Source organism: Salmo salar, chromosome 01 (assembly GCF_965601325.2).
Source record: "Salmo salar chromosome 01, fSalSal1, whole genome shotgun sequence".
Classification (NCBI taxonomy): Eukaryota; Metazoa; Chordata; class Actinopteri; order Salmoniformes; family Salmonidae; genus Salmo; species Salmo salar.
The window spans coordinates 33,233,638-33,250,600 of record NC_138291.1 but is presented as its reverse complement, the minus strand read 5'-3'; the positions used below and the strand labels follow the sequence as shown (position 1 = coordinate 33,250,600).

General features: G+C 39.7%; 1 protein-coding gene across 2 annotated transcripts in view; it reads left to right on the top strand.

Moving 5' to 3' along the window:
* Positions 1-13,639, top strand: part of ldah (lipid droplet associated hydrolase) — a 67,808-nt gene extending 54,169 nt beyond the window's left edge. The window contains exons 6-7 of one of the 2 annotated variants that reach the window (XM_045717016.2): positions 6,814-6,896; positions 10,682-13,639. In XM_045717016.2, the coding sequence (XP_045572972.1) occupies positions 6,814-6,896; positions 10,682-10,831 (233 nt within the window). In that variant the 3' untranslated portion in view covers positions 10,832-13,639. Of the gene's footprint in view, positions 1-6,813; positions 6,897-10,636 lie in introns of both variants that reach the window. The other variant, XM_045717015.2, reaches the window with a different exon arrangement.
* The last annotated feature ends 3,324 nt before the right edge of the window (positions 13,640-16,963 follow it).

The following is a 16,963-nucleotide window of genomic DNA, read 5'->3' as shown; positions in this document are numbered from 1 at the left end:
CCTCTTGACAGAGCTGGTGTAACAGAGTCAGGTTTGTAGGCCTCCTTGCTCGCACACACTTTTTCAGTTCTGCCCACAGATTTTCTATAGGTTTGAGATCAGGGCTTTTTGATGGCCTCTCAAATACCTTGACTTTGTTGCCACAACTTTGGAAGTATGCTTGAGGTCATTGTCCATTTGGAAGACCCATTTGTGACCAAGCTTTAACTTCCTGGCTGATGTCTTGAGAGGTTGCTTCAATATATCCACATAATTTTCTTTCCTCATGATGCCATCTATGTTGTGAAGTGCACCAGTCCCTCCTGCAGCAAAGCACCCCCACAACATGATGCTGCCACCCCCGTGCTTCACGGTTGGGATGGTGTTCTTCGGCTTGCAAGCCTCCCCCTTTTTCCTCCAAACATAACGATGGTCATTATGGCCAAACAGTTCTATTTTTGATTACTCAGACCAGAGGACATTTCTCCAGAAAGTATGATCTTTGTCACCATGTGCAGGTGCAAACCGTAGTCTGGCTTTTTTATGGCTGTTTTGGAGCAGTGGCTTCTTCCTTTCTGAGCGGCCTTTCAGGTTATGTCGATATAGGACTCGTTTTACTGTGGATATAGATACTTTTGTACCTGTTTCCTCCAGCATCTTCACAAGGTCCTTTGCTGTTGTTCTGGGATTGATTAGCATTTTTCGCACAAAAGTACGTTCATCTCTAGGAGACAGAACACATCTCCTTCCTGAGCGGTATGATGTCTTCGTGGTCCCATGGTGTTTATACTTGCGTACTATTGTTTGTATAGATGAACGTGATAACTTCAGGCATTTGGAAATTGCTCCCAAGGATGAACCAGACTTGTGGAGGTCTAGAATTGTTTGAGGTCTTGGCTGATTTCTTTAGATTTTCCCATGATATCAAGCAAAGAGGCACTGAGTTTGAAGGTAGGCCTTGAAATACATCCACAGGTACACCTCCAATTGACTCAAATGATGTCAATTAGCCTATCAGAAGCTTCTAAAGCCATGGCATAATTTTCTGGAATTTTCCAAGCTGTTTAAAGGCACAGTCAACTTAGTGTATGTAAACTTCAGACCCACTGAAATTGTGATACAGTGAATTATAAGTGAAATAATCTGTCTGTACACAATTGTTGGAAAAATGACTTGTGTCATGCACAAAGTAGATGTTCTAACCGACTTGCCAAAACTATAGTTTGTTAACAAGAAATGTGTGGAGTGGTTGAAAAATGAGTTTTAATGACTCCAACCTAAGTGTATGTAAACTTCCGACTTCAACTGTATGTGTATATTCTCCTTCAGTGTTCTCTTTTATCCAGTAGTGACTTCCCCCATAAAACGTTGCGTGTGAATCTCATGTTGCTTTATCCAGTCTTTTGAAAGAAGAAAGAAAGTATCTCCGTTTTGGCAAACGAAGGCATACATTACTGTAGCATCAGGAGATACGATGTTTGTAATTAGGTTTATATAAAGCAAAGATAATCCCAGCCGGGAGTGGCTGCCAAGAGGAGGATGGCATATTTCACTGTCAGAGATTATATGTTATTTATTAAGAACTCCTAGAATATATCCCCTCCTCTTTATTTGCCAGATGATTGCTGGGGTATGGGTATGAGCGGGAGTAATTAAGACCGCTCCTTAGAGGAGGGGAAGAGCCAGCCATCCCTTCTTCCTGCACAGAGTGGAGGAAAGCTCACTCTCTCTTTCCCTCGGATTTGAAGTGCGCTGTGTTTTCCCCCACCGTCTGTCCTGGGAGGGGAGAGATTGATGTTGTGGCGACCTGAGGGCCTATGCCAAAAAAGGTCTCTGCAGCCAAGTAGCCATTCCCTCAGTCTCTCCTGTGAGGTCAGAAAGCCTCTTCTTCTTCTTGCCTCTGCTGAGCATGTTTTTAATCATTAGCACTTCCCTTTCATTTTCTTTTGGAATTTTTATTCCCTCATGGTCAAAATGCTTTGCGTTTTCCTGCACAATTAATTATATTCGGACTAGTTAAATAAGCCTTTAAACAACCTCAATTCTTAATAGTTTTACACCTTTTTTCGAAAAGAGAAGATCATTTTTCTTTGATTTCTAAAGGCAAGGTGGAATAGAGTTGCTCCTTATTGGTGTTGCGCTATTGAACATTGGCCCTTGGCTACAGATGGTTCTCTGTCATGTGTTAAATACAGTATATAATAAATGGCCAGTTGACAGGCCTAATTAACAAAACATGTTGCGATTAGATGGAATTTCCTGCATAAATTTCAGCGTTTATTTTATTTTTTAAAGAAGAAGAAGCAGAGAACGTTGGTGTTTTGGTGCTGAAGGAGGGTTCTGGGTGCTCAATAGCAGTAGCAGTCACAGGCCGCCACCATTCTTATACGGCTTTGAAGGGAAAGCAATAGTCTGTACCCCATTTCTTAGCTTGTACTGCTCTAGACAATTGAGTTGACCATAAATTGTAGCCTAATGCCAATTATTATACAATACGAAATATATAGAATTTTGTTCACACTGTATTGTTTGAAGTATTCATTTGATTTATTTAGTAAGTATAGCTCACTTATTAGCTGAACTGTGTCACAGACACTCCATCCCACCCATCTGTCTCTTGGAATACAATATTTGTTTGTTCTTCAGCTTATTTGAAAACATCTCATTGTTCTCTCATTCCTGCATGCCTTTGCTTGTTGCTGGTATTCATCCTCTGTTTGCTGGTGAGTTGGCAATCTAGTCAGAGACTGACTCCACAGCCTGTCTCTTCAGACTCAGGGGCCAAGTGGAACAGAGTTAGCAGCACATACATCAGGAGCACAGCAGGAAGGGGATTAAACTACTCTAAGCAGGCAACCTTGCCCCAGGTAGAGCAATGTCATCACTCAGCTGGAGGGAGACTGGCCTTTTTTCTTCTTAAGGAAGTCCAAGTAACACAGTGAACAATATCCTCTCCACGTACTCCATACTGGGAAGAGGGATATGCAGCACGAAGAGAAAGTCTTGCACTAACTTTCTTTGATATGTGTAATGTTTTGCCATCATTACCTAAACACAGGGTAAAGGTGACTGGACTTATCAACTTCCTCATCGCACTGGTCTTTGCTGATTGCATGAGATTTTCTACGTTATAAAATCAATGTTATGCTACAGGTAGATTAAAACCTCACAAAAACAGCAAGATGATAGCCTGTTTCAGCCTGTTTCAGGTGGGAGTGTTTCGCTATAGTAAGGCACTGTAGCTACTTATTAGTCATGGCAGCAGCAGTGAGACAGTGGTTTCAATCTGATCTGGGATCTGTGCTGCTGATTCTCTCTGGTCTTATCTCCTCAGCCAGTCGCTAACGAGCCACATGTGTGAGGATCTGTAAATTGGGCTGGAATGCCATGCCCTACCAAGTACAACCCCCCATCCACCCCCCAACTCCACTGCTAGAGATAAGGGAGCTTGCTACAGCTGGGGATGTCTCCTCCAACAGATCTCATGGACAGGTTGGATTCTCCCTCCCCTTAGCTCTCACCCCCCCCCCCCCCCACACACACACACACACACACACACTCTCTCTCTCTCTTTCTCTCACTCTGTTTCTCTCTCTCTTGCTAAGTTCCTTACATGAATTTCTTCACATCTATCTCTTCCTAACTTCCTATTACTCTTACTCTCTTTGTCATCCCATCTGCTCTAATTCATCTTTACTTACATGTAACTCAAGCTGCATCACAAGTCTTCCATTGACATTGATGCATGATTTACCTTGACTTCCTCAAGTTAGGATTCTGTCCTCAGTCGTGTGTTACAGAAAGACCAGGAACGTAGCCTAGAGGCTACTATGTTCAAACTTGACATGTGAGTGACTGGGGTAAACAGAATATTTTAAACATAATATTGCTGATATCGGCTGGTACACATGAGTCACCATGGTTACGCACGGAGGAAGGGGGTACAGATTTTGTTTTCTGTCATAATACGCAGATAACTGGTCATTTGTGAGAGATCAAACATCACCCAACCCAAATGCCTAAAGGCTTTGAAATCAAGGTGTATTTGCTTTGAGGTTGGTTTTTCCTATATCACCATATACAGTACTATATATTCTCTCAAAATAGTAAAACATCTACCTGAAACAGGATCTAGTTGGTTTCGGTGAACCTCCTTGGTGTAATACTCAATACATTTTTTACTTAAAGCCACACTGTCAAATGTGCATACCATCAAAGAGGAATAAGCTGGAAACCTTTATTTTGATGTAGTATTGCTCCATAGGCAACAGTAAGGCTGTGTAACTAAATGGAAGTAGATTAACCATTTATGAGTAATTACACAATGGTGGGAAGAGAAAGTATTCAGCTTGACAAGGTTAAAGACCTTTGGAACCAAGGGGATGCTATCATGAAGTAATTTACACACTCAGAAAAAGCTGGATTTTACAGAGAGTGAAGATTTACGGAGATAGTTAAAAATGTGTGTGGAATGTAGGAAGTAGCTCATAAAGACCCGGGGCAGCACCTCAAGATGGCTCACAAACAGGAGTTACTGGTTGAGTTTTTCTAGACAGCTAGATGTTGATTGAGACAGGGTTACGGTGAGGTTTCAATGTTTCCTATCATTCGATATATAATAGTTTCCCCCCCCTGTCTTTTGAGTGTCTGAAAGCACAGTCTCACAGAAGCTATGATTGACTCATCTTGGATGTACAATTGAATTGCTTATTCAATAGCCAGATGGTAATATAATATCACATTTTGATTTCATTTTCAAGGGAGACTGTATTTTAGAAACATATGTGCAGCACATCTGTTGAGATCCTTCAGGTTGCAGTGTGTCGCACAGTTTTTGCACAAATTGACACACACACAATGCCTGCATTCACTAGGCCGTTCTCTCCCGTTGGCCATCCCTCTGCAGCATAAATCATAGAGCTAAGTGTGTCCCTCTTGTTGCTGTGACGCTGTTGAAACCCCCAACTCACCGGGATCTCTGGGAGACGTACAAGCTGCCTTACAACCCTGGGCTAAGCCCACAAAATGTAGGAAATTACCTCAAAGACTAAACAAACCAGTGCTATATGAAAGAATCACACCCTCTTTACAGACTTGGAACTTTTTGTCTTTCACTCTTTCTGCCTCTCACCCTTGGCCTTTGGAGTAAGAAAAGTATTTTTTCGCTCCAGTCCTGTGCCAGGTACAAAGCACTTCAAAGCCGGCACTCCACAATACAAGGCGACGCCGCTCACAGATTATGATTAATATGCGCACAAGTGGTGGAGATTTGCAAACGGACCCTCGCTTCCTCCTCCTCGGAACAGCAAAAGATGGAAATATGAGTGGCTAGCTATGGGGACCTGAATCCCCCCTCCCCCTTCCACACACAGACACTCACACAGACACACACACACAAACCCCCCACTGCCACCACCTCATCCAGAAAGGGACCGTGGCAGTGAGGAGATAGGCGTGAGTGATCACTCATAGGACAGGAGGATATTCGTACAGGATATTAACAGTTTTCTCATCCATGTATTCCTCCCCAACCACCCACTGACTACAGCCTAGAGATAACTCTCACTGAACATTTCCTTGAATCATTGTGTTGAGCAGAAATTAGCTATTCAGTTCGATGATTTTGTGTGTGTGTGTTTGTGTGCGTGCAGCTTGCGTGTCTGAATTATTGATGGACTCTCAAAACTTCTGAAATAGCAGCAATATTTTCCAGCGAGTGCAGCTTTAAAAAAAAAAGAGTGTCCCTCGACTAATGTTTTTAATAAAAAGTACATGCTGCTGAAAGGGAAATGTAATGGAACGTAGAATCAAAGGCATTGAGTTACACTGCTCTCTGGGGAGGGTTTTCCCCATCTTTCACTCACATTTTTACCGTTATCATTTCTGGTATCCAATGAGCCATCCATGTCCCCCCTTCTCCCCCATTATATTTTCCAGCTGTGTAAGATTGAGATGGATAATTGGGAGTTAGTGGGGGGGGGGGTGAGATACATTCATCTCTGATTTCTTAGTCCTCGTACTCTTTCCTTTGAATTTTTGTTGAATGTTAAAACAATGATACTACACATGCCTGTGTGATACTACATGTCTGTCTGTGTGTTTTTACAGTGTTATATACTCAGTGGCCAGTTTATTAGGTACACCCATCTAGTACCCGGTCGGACCCCTGTAGCATGAAGGGATGCACCTGGTCAGCAACAATGTTCAGATATGCTGTGGCGTTCAAATGTTGCTCAATTGGTATCAAGGGACCTAACGTGTGCCAGGAAAACATTCCCCACACCATTACAACATCTGTATCGTTGACACCAGGCAGGATGGGGCCATGGACTCATGCTGCTTACGTCAAATCCTGACTCTGCCATCAGCATGATGCTACAGGAACCGGGATTCGTCGGACCAGGCAATGTTTTTCCACTCCTCAGTTGTCCAGTGTTGGTGATCGCCTGCCCACTGGAGCCGCTTCTTCTTGTTTTCAGCTGATAGGAGTGGAACCTCTCTCGTCAACGAGCTGTTTTCGCCCACAGGACTGCCGCTGACTGGATGTTTTACGTTTGTCACACCATTCTCGGTAAACCCTAGACACTGTCGTTTGTGAAAAGCCCAGGAGGCCGGCACCAACGATTATACCATGCTCAAAGTTTCCTAGGTCACTCGTTTTGCCCATTTTAACGTTCAATCGAACAGTAACTGAATGCTTTAATGCCTGTCTGCCTGCTTTATATAGCGAGCATTGCCCTAGTTTCATGAACCTAACACTAACCTAATAAACTGGCCATCGAATGTAATAACAACAGCTTAATTATATGGCTTGTTTTTCCTCTTTTATTTCAGCCAATGCTATGTACATGGGGAGTCAAGAGATGTTGGAAGTTCTGGAGAGAGACAACTTCACCATCAATCAAAACCTTCACAAGGTAGGAAACACTTAATATTCATTGTGATCTTGTTGGAATATACAGTGCATTCGGAAAGTATTCAGACCCCTTCACTTTTTCCACATTTCGTTACGTTACAGCCTTATTCTAAAATCGATTAAATACATTTTTTCCCTCATCAATCTACACACAATACCCCATAATGACAAAGCGAAGAGGTTTTTAGAAATGTATTAAAAAAAAAATGAAATACCTTATTTACATAGGTATTCAGACCCTTTGCTATGAGACTCAAAATTGAGCTCAGGTGCATCCTGTTTCCATTGATCATCCTTGAGATTAAATCAACAACAAAAACAATATATTAGTCACATGCGCCGAATACAACAGGTATTATGTTGTACAACTTGATTAAAGTCCACCTGTGGTAAATTCAAATGATTGGACATTTGGAAAGGCACACACCTGTCTATATAAGGTCCCACAGTTGACAGTGCATGTCAGAGTAGAAACCAAGCCATGAGGTTGAAGGAATTGTCCGTACAGCTCAGCGACAGGGTTGTGTCGGGTAACAGATCTGGGAAAGGGTACGAAAAAAATTATTCAGCATTGAAGGTCCCCAAGAACACAGTGGCCTCCATCATTCTTAAATGGAAGAAGTTTGTAACCACCATGACTCTTCCTAGAGCTGGCCGCCCGGCCAAACTGAGCAATCGGGGAAGAAGGGCCTTGGTCATGGAACCATCTCTGCAGCACTCCACCAATCAAGCCTTTATGGTAGAGTGGCCAGATGGAAGCCACTCCTCAGTAAAAGGCATATGACAGCCCACTTGGAGTTTGCCAAAAGGCACCTAAAGGACTCTCAGACCATGAGAAACAAGATTCTCTGGTCTGATGAAACCAAGATTGAACTCTTTGGCCTCTGGAGGAAACCAGGCACCACTCATCACCTGGCCAATACCATCCCTACAGTGAAGCATGATGTTTTTCAGCAGCAGGGACTAGGAGACTATTCAGGATCGAGGAAAAGAAGAATGGCACAAAGTACAGAGAGATCCTTGATAAAATCCTGCTCCAGAGCTCTCAGGACCTCCGACTGGGGCGAAGGTTCACCTTCCAACAGGACAAGACCCTAGGCACACAGCCAAGACAACATAGGAGTGGCTTCGGGACAAGTCTCTGAATGTCCTTGAGTGGCCAGCCAAAGCCCGGACTTGAACCCGATCGAACATCTCTGGAGAGACCTGAAAATAGCTATGCAGTGACACTCTCCATCCAACCTGACAGAGCTTGAGAGAATCTGCAGAGAAAAATGAGAGAAACTCCCCAAATACAGGTGTGCCAAGCTCGTAGCATCATACCCAAGAAGATTCGAGGCTGTAATCGCTGCCAAAGGTGCTTCAACAAAGTACTGAGTAAAGTGTCTGAATACTTATGTAAATGTGATATTTCTGTTTTTATTTTTAATACATTTGCTAAAATGTAAAAAAAAATAATAATAAGATTTTGAATCCATTTTAGAATAAGGCTGCAACGTAACAAAATATGGAAAAAGTGAAGGGGTCTGAAGAATGCACTATAACTCCATCCCGATATTGGCTTGATAAAGTTTACCCATAGATACAGGGTGAATACAGACGGTAAAACAAACCATCTCTGGTGGACATATTGAGAAATGGATTGACATGTTACATGCTGACCACACCACCCGCATTGCGTGTGTGAGCGGTGCGTGCGCGAGCGTTGCGAAATAAATGTACACATACATGTTATTCATACATTTCATCCAAATTGCTCGCACGCCAACGAGCATCTGCATAGCCAGGCGCTAAAAAAAACTTGGTTTTATGTTGAAACCCCACCTCTCCTCATTGGATTTTAGGAGCATATATCCACCCAAATGGGTGATTGAAAGATGAAATGAGGTCCACACTCCAGTCAAAGGTGGTGTCTAACCGCCATATAAAGTCCACAGAAGAATAAGAAGACTGAATGAGAAAAGATTACTAGAAGCTAACTAGGTTTCCCCTTTTATCTGTGGATTATTAGTTGGAGTAGAGAACTCACCATTTTTTGTGACTCAAAATGGGAAAAGATTCTACAAAAAAAAAAAGGAGCTTGTGCATTTCAGGTGAAATAACAACCCAATGTTTATATCCCAGGACAAATTAGCTAGCAACAGCAAACTAGCTAACAAAATGTTCATTAATGTTTCATGTGTTTCCACCTGTCCCCAAATTAATATAGTTGGTTCAGAGTTCATTTTGATATTTCAACATGCGTGTCCTGATCACGTCTGTTGGGGATGGACAAAATCAAAATGCGCCTAATGGCACATGCGGACGCACGCACATGCCCGGTCTAGTCAGCATGTTAATATAAGGTGTTGTTTGAAACACAGTGACAGAAGTTCTCCCATGTGCCAGTCCTTCAAAGTGTTAGACCCTCTCTGACCCATTTAAACTACTGGAGGACCTGCAACATATCCTCCTACACACCATCCATTTACCTTCCCGTTACCTATTCACAGGGAGGTGTTGAACTCCTGAGGACTCTTGGCCAAATGCAGTGGAACACTTACAAACTGCAGTTAAGAGATGTCTCAGTTGATCCATTTTATTAGCCTCATAAATCTGCTGTTCATATACCCTCACGTTTTAACGTTTCCTTGTTGGCAGATGTGAATATTTTATGGGTTACACTCTGTAGCTATAACGTTCTCACACATACACTCTCTCTTTCTCTCTCTCTCTCTCTCTCGAACACACACACATACACAGTAAAGACAAAAGCCAGACATTAAATGGCAGATACTTATTTTCTTCCTTTTCAAAGAGAGTGGAGAGGTGAGTGTCACATTCAAGCTGATCAAAGGGAGATAAGCTCTTGCTTCATAGTTGATGTGCAGAGGGCGTGGTCAGATTATAATAGAAGGTGTCACTGTAAGGATCCCCCTTCCAATCTCTCTATCAGGGTTGGGCTTAAACCAGAATTAAATTGAGGATGCCTCACATATTCTAATTCAATTATTGTATTTGAACTGAATTTGAATTTATGTTTTTGTTAAAGGAAATATAATTGAATTCAGGGAAATAGCACGGACCCTTCAAAAAAAAGCCAAACAATTCTTTAGCACTAAGGCTAAAGGAGTATTATGAACCTTGTTTCCAGAGAAAAGTGATGTATTCTTTGCTATCTGGAAGTGTGACCTGTCAGATTCAATGAAAGTCATGTTTTATAACTGAGTAGAATTTCTTTGAATTGCATTGAATTAAATTCTACTTCCTTTCACTCAAATTAAAATTCTACATCCCATGTGGTGTGGCCAATTCAATTGGATTTCAACTCATGAGGTGAGTGCGAGTCAATTCCAAAATTCTGAATTGAGCCCAACGTTCTCTCTCTCTCTCTCTCTCTCTCTCTCTCTCTCTCTCTCTCTCCCACTTTATTGTTATCCATTTTTTCATGAAGAATAATGAGAATAATGTGTATCCCCTTCAGTGTGTGTGCATGCGTGTATGCGTTCTCGCTAGTGTACTCCTTCTCTCTCTGTGATATTAACCAGAATCCCCATCCTCACAGAGGATGGGCGGAGGCGATGGATCTGCACTGGTTGACAGTCTTTGGACTTCATCTATTGTCGGATAAAAAGGAGAACTAAAATAAGTGAATGAAAACCTTTGAATCTTCCAGTGCCAATTGTATCCACAGATCAAATGGAGTTGTAAATTGATAATGAAAAGTGTTAGTTATGGATATTTTGTCATTCCTCTGTTCAGCTTGTGTTTTACTATGGAGCCACTGACCACTGGTGCCCTGTGCAGTATTATCAGGAGATCAAGAGGAAGTTTCCAGAGGGAGACATCAGACTGTGTAGTCGAGGAATTCGTCATGCCTTCGTCTTGGACGCAGGAAAGGAAGTGGCTGGTATGATCTTTGAATGGATCCGCAAAGATTTGCAAACATGGAGCTAGTTTCAAATACGCTCCAAGCAGCATGACAGTGCGACCGTGATTTAAAGAAATTGTCATCGAAATATTAATTGGATAATGATATTATCGGTTTATGTTACCTAAATTAATGTAAAACTTTTAAGGAGTGATGACATCTGGTAGTGAAATGAAAGAATGAAGATATTTGTCCAAATCATTGTCAAAGCTCTTTAAGCACTAAACTAGTTCCCTATGCTATAACGTGTGATTATAGCCCCTACAGTACCATCACTGCCTTATAGTTACAGAGATATCAGGTAAGCTTCAACAACCACATCGTTTTTATGAAAATCCCAAAATTGACTTGTATTTTGACATTGGACCCCAAACTTTGTTCTGTCTGTTTTCTTTCCCGATTTTAAATTTTAAAATTAGTTTTTATTTCAATATACTGAATAGCAAAGTAATGCATAAGGACCAAAACCTTGATACGATTATTAATTCTAATTGTATTGATTTGCATATTGCGTTATATCTTTATTGGACCACCAATCATATAAATATGTATTTGTTGTTGCCAAATTTCTGTTGGGTTGGCAGGAAATTGTGATGCTTCACTTTGTAAAGTAATGGTATGTGTTTGCTGAAGAGGACCAAGAGAAATCAGCTGGAATCTATTTATACATTTGATTAGTTCATAGGTTCTTAATTACACTGTAATGTAATGTAATGTAACATATGGCACTATTCAATCAAAAACAACATCCTTTTTGTTTTGCAAAAATGCACATTAGTGTCAAACAAACTCAAAGGCATATTAACTCAAACATGCTTTCTAGATACACGGAAAGAAAGAATGCTGTTTCTGAATTATCCCAGACACGTGTTGAACATGTTTGATTGCACATGGCAAAATGTGTTGGCAGATCAACTCAATGGTTTTATTTGATTTATATTTTTCTGTGTTCTGTCAACACAGCCTGATACAGATAACTTGTCTCCATTTCCTGCCCTACAGCGCAGTGCCGGAACAATGTGTTTTTAGTGCATGTTTGATTGAATTTAGCCATAAATCTGTGATGAAATAACAAAAAGGCATGCTCATCATTCCAAAATGTTAACTCCATCTAAAGTTGGATTTCCTATATTTTGGAAATCGAAGAAAGTCTATTTCTGACAAAGGTATCTGCAGATTTAGTGTTCATCTTTGACTTCCAACCTCTGACCGAGCACTCCTTCCACTGTTGGCCACCAGCCACTGGTGATGTAACCATTTACAGGGAAGCTCTTCAAAAAGCCTTCCTTAATTTATGTGTTTGATGGGGAATCTTGGTTTATTAGTTGTCTGGATGTATTTGATATCTGCCCATTTTAAAATGCAAATGAATATGGAAGGCTTAGTGTTATCTGAAGCTTAGGCTCCTGTTGAATACACACTGAGACTAATGTTGTTTATACCAGTGTGATGGATGAGATCTGGGCGGAGAGGGAGAGAGAGTTACAGACTAGATGGGGTTTCGTTCATCCTTGTCATGACTGCAATGCAATAGAAAGGATTTCAGATACAGAGACTAACAGAAATTCATTAAACAAAGCAATTGGTGGTTGATCCTCTACAAAAAATGTTTGAGAGTTGTGCTCATGGGTAAATTTGGTTTTACATTACTTTAGATTATATTACTTTAAATTACTAATCATTATGTACCTTGTATTAACTAAATGTTTTGTAATTGTCATGAAAATTATGAAATCAAATATATATACAGTACTAGTCAAAAGTTTGGACACACCTATTCCAGGGTTTTTCTTTATTTTTACTATTTTCTACATTGTAGAATAATAGTGAATACATCAAAACTATGAAATAACACATATGGAATCATGTAGTAACCAAAAATATATTTTAGATTTTAGATTCTTCAAAGTAACCACCCTTTGCCTTGATGACAGCTTTGCACACTCTTGGCATATTATATGTTACTTGAACTCTGTGAAGGATTTCTTTGGGCTGCAATCTGAGGTGCAGTTAACTCTAATGAACTTATCCTCTGCAGCAGAGGTAACTCTGGGTCTTCCTTTCCTGTGGCGGTCCTCATGAGAGCCAGTTTCATCATAGCGCTTGATCGTTTTTGCGACTGCACTAGAAGAAACTTTCAAAGTTCTTGAAATTTTCCGGAATGGCTGACCTTCATGTCTTAAAGTAATGATGATCTGTCATTTCTCTTTGCTTATTTGAGCTGTTCTTGCCATAATATGGACTTGGTCTTTTACCAAATAGGGCTGTCTTCGGTATACCACCCCTACCTTGTCAAAACACAACTGATTGGCTCAAATGCATTAAGAAGGAAATCAATTTCACAAATTAACTTTTAACAAGGCACACATATTAATTGAAATGCATTCCAGGTGACTATCTCATGAAGTTGGTTGAGAGAATGCCAAGCGTGTGTAAAGCTGTCATCAATGCAAAGGGTGGCTACTTTGAAGAATCTAAAATGTATTTGGTTTGTTTAACACTTTTTTGATAACTACATGATTCCATATGTGTTATTTCATAGTTTTGATGTCTTCACTATTATTCTACAATGTAAAAAATGAAGAAAATCCCTGGAATGAGTAGGTGTGTCAAAACTTTTGACTGGTACTGTGTGTGTGTGTATGTATGTATGTATGTGTAATATATATATATATATATATATATATATATATATATATATATATATATATATATATATATGTATGTATATATGTATGTGTGTAATATATATATATATATATATATAATTATTAAAAAGAGACAGCTTTTGTTCCTTGTAAATATTTCGAATTGAAATAAATTAAGGAAAAGTATTTATCTGGGGAATGTATGTTCTTTCATATCCATTGTCTTGCTTTGTGATTGCAGTGCCTCTACTTTCACATTTCCTTTTAAAAAAAAATAGAATTTGTGAGACAAAGTAATGTATCATTGATGACTAACTATTGGGTTTTTAAATTCTATTTCCCAGCTCCACAAAGAAAGACAATGTAGTGGTGTGTGAGTTAATATTTGCTCTGACATTTCAGCATACCCTTTTAAAGCCATGGCATGGTCCCTTTATATCAAATTGCCCACAGTTCAGAAAATCCTGTGACTTTTTTCCGCCTCTTAGAAGGAGGGGTTAAATAGTCAATTTCTTCCATAAAAGTACAACAAGATGGCAATAGAGACAGACATGTGCAGCCAAAACACACAAGAGCTGATTCAGGACAATTATCCCCATTCTGAAGATGAAGTGGCATTTCCCTCAGTCATGTTGAACAGAGGCAGGCACCAAAAACACTCCAGGGCCTCTATAAAGAGTCTCAGAGTAGGAGTTCTGATCGGTTTTGCCTTTTTAAATCATAAATTAATATGATTATATGGACAGAGGGGACCTGATCTCAAAATATGAGTTTCTCACAGTTTATCAATGTTGTCAGAATTGCAGTACTTTAATGTAAGTTTTTCTGAACTTGGAAAATGATTGGAATTTAACAATTTATTGACTGCTTAAGTGAAGGCGATATCTTTGAGTTTTGAATACAAAAACCAAAATCTATTATTTGACAAAAAACTACTAATCTTGGAAGTAAGAGTTTGCTTTTGTCAGAGTAAGCTGTCAGCCCTTTTTGGGTCAGGAAGGATGGGTTGAGCTTGCTGACATCTGAAGGCTTTCAAATTCTAGGACTGTAAAAAAGAAAAGTTTCTTAATTTGCCTTAGGGCAAAGTCATCTAAAATCTAAATGTTTTTTGAAGGAGTTCATATTTAGTTTTTGCTTGATTTAAATAAACTCAAGCTCAGGAATGACACCAATGGATTGAACTCCATTGAAGTTCTGAGGACTAAATCTTGGTCTGAGCATTGGCTACACATTGTTATATCCCTCGTGGACATCGTTTCGATTTTTCTGTGAATGGACTTGGCATTGACCATGGACTGACGGCCAAGGTGCCTGTGCATGCTCTATCAAAGATCTGCTTTAGGTAGATGTCATATCTTACCCTACCCAAACCCCATGCTAGTTTTTACTTATGGAAAACATAGAGGGAAACATCTCCCTAGAGAAAACCATCACCAGCTGCATTGTGGAGACATTGGAAGAAAGAATCCCTGTGTAAACCAAGCCTACTTTAATCTCCCTCTTTGGCCCCATCAAAAGGAATGACAAAACCCCTTAATTAACTTATCCTTGATTTAAACCATGAGACAAGGGTATTTTGTGGCGGGAAATGGAGTAATCCTGCCCTGGTGGTTTAAACTGTGGCAAAATCAAACAAGCATTACTGTGTTATGTCTCTTTAGTGGTGCAGGTCCCCTTGCGGGGACAAAAAAATACCTAGAAATATTCTGTATTTCTCCTGTTCCACCATCGTCTGCAACAAATCATAATTTTACAAAGTCCCTTTATTGTTTCCCTTTGTTATGTTTTGTTTTGACATTGATACAGTAGCTTATTTTCAGCCTTCCTCAAATGTTTATAACAAAATTACATCATTTCATTTCCAAATCCCACAACAACATTTACAGTGCCTGAAGAAAGTATTCACACTCCTCAACATTTTCCACATTATGTTGTGCCTACAATGTCAAAGTGGAATTATGTTTTTTGATATGTTTACAAATTAATTCAAATGAAAAGCTGAATTGTCTTGAGTCCATAAGTATTCAACCCTCTTTATTATGGCAAGCCTGAATAAGTTAATGAGTAAAAATGTGCTTAACAAGTCACATAATAAGTTGCATGAACACTGTGTGCAATAATAGTGTTTAACATGATTTTTTTTATGACTACCTCATACAATTATCTGTACGGTCCCTCAGTCGAGCAGGGTATTTCAAACATAGATTCAACCACAAAGACCAGGGAGGTTTTCCAATGCCTCACAACGTAGGACACCTATTAAAAAAGCAGACATTGAATATCCCTTTGAGCATGGTGAAGTTATTAATTACAATTTGGATGGTGTATCAATACACCCAGTCACTACAGAGATACAGGTGTCCTTCCTAACTCAATTGCCGGAGAAGAAGGAAACCACTCAGGGATTTCATTATGAGGCCAATGGTGATTTTAAAACAGTTACAAAGTTTAATGGCTGTGATAAGAGAAAGCTGAGGATGGATCAACAACATTGTAGTTACTCCACAATACTAACTTAAATGACAGAGTGAAAAGAAGGAAGACTGTACAGAATACAAATATTCCAAAACATGCATCCTATTTGCAAATAAGGCACTAAAGTAAAACTGCAAAAAATGTGGCAAAGAAATTAACTTCATGTCCTGAATTCAAAGCATTCTATTTGGGGCAAATCCAACACAAAACATCACTGAGTACCTCTCTTCATATTTTTAAGCATGGTGGTGGCTGTATCATGTTATGGGTATGCTTGTCATCAGTAAGCACTAGAGAGTTTTTAGGATAAAAAAGAAACGTAATAGAGCTAAGCACAGGTAAAATCCTAGAGGAAAACCTGGTTCAGTCTGCTTTCCAAAAGACACTGGGAGATGAATTCACCTTTCAGCAGGACAATAACCTAAAACACAAGGCCAAATATACACTGGAGTTGAATGTTCCTGGGTGGCCTACTTACAGTTTTGACTTAAATCGGCTTGAAAATCTATGGCAAGACTTGAAAATGGCTCTTTAGCAATGATCAACAACCAACTTAACTGAGCTTGAAGAATTTTAAAAAGAATAATGTGCAAATATTGTACAATCCAGGTGTGCAAAACTCTTAGAGACTTACCCAGAAAGACTCAGAGCTGTAATCACTGCCAAAGGTGATTCTAACATGTATTGACTCAGGGGGTTGAATGCTCATCTAATCAAGATACATTTGTGTTTTATTTTACATGCATTTTTTGACAAATTATATAATTTTTCTTCCACTATGACATTAGAGTATTTTGTGTAGATCATTGACAAAAAAGGACAAATCCATTTTAAATCCACTTTGTAAGACAACAAAACATTTTTAAAGTCAAAGGGTGTGAATACTTTCTGAAGGCACTGTGTGGGTGGGTTCTTTTTTCCCAAGGTCAAAAAGTCTGTGTTTCAAATCTAGCTAGTGCTATACAGGGAAGACCGTGGTTGTCACAGTTTTTGCTCTTATCTGTGTTACTAAGGCTCTCAAAGTCACTTACAGGA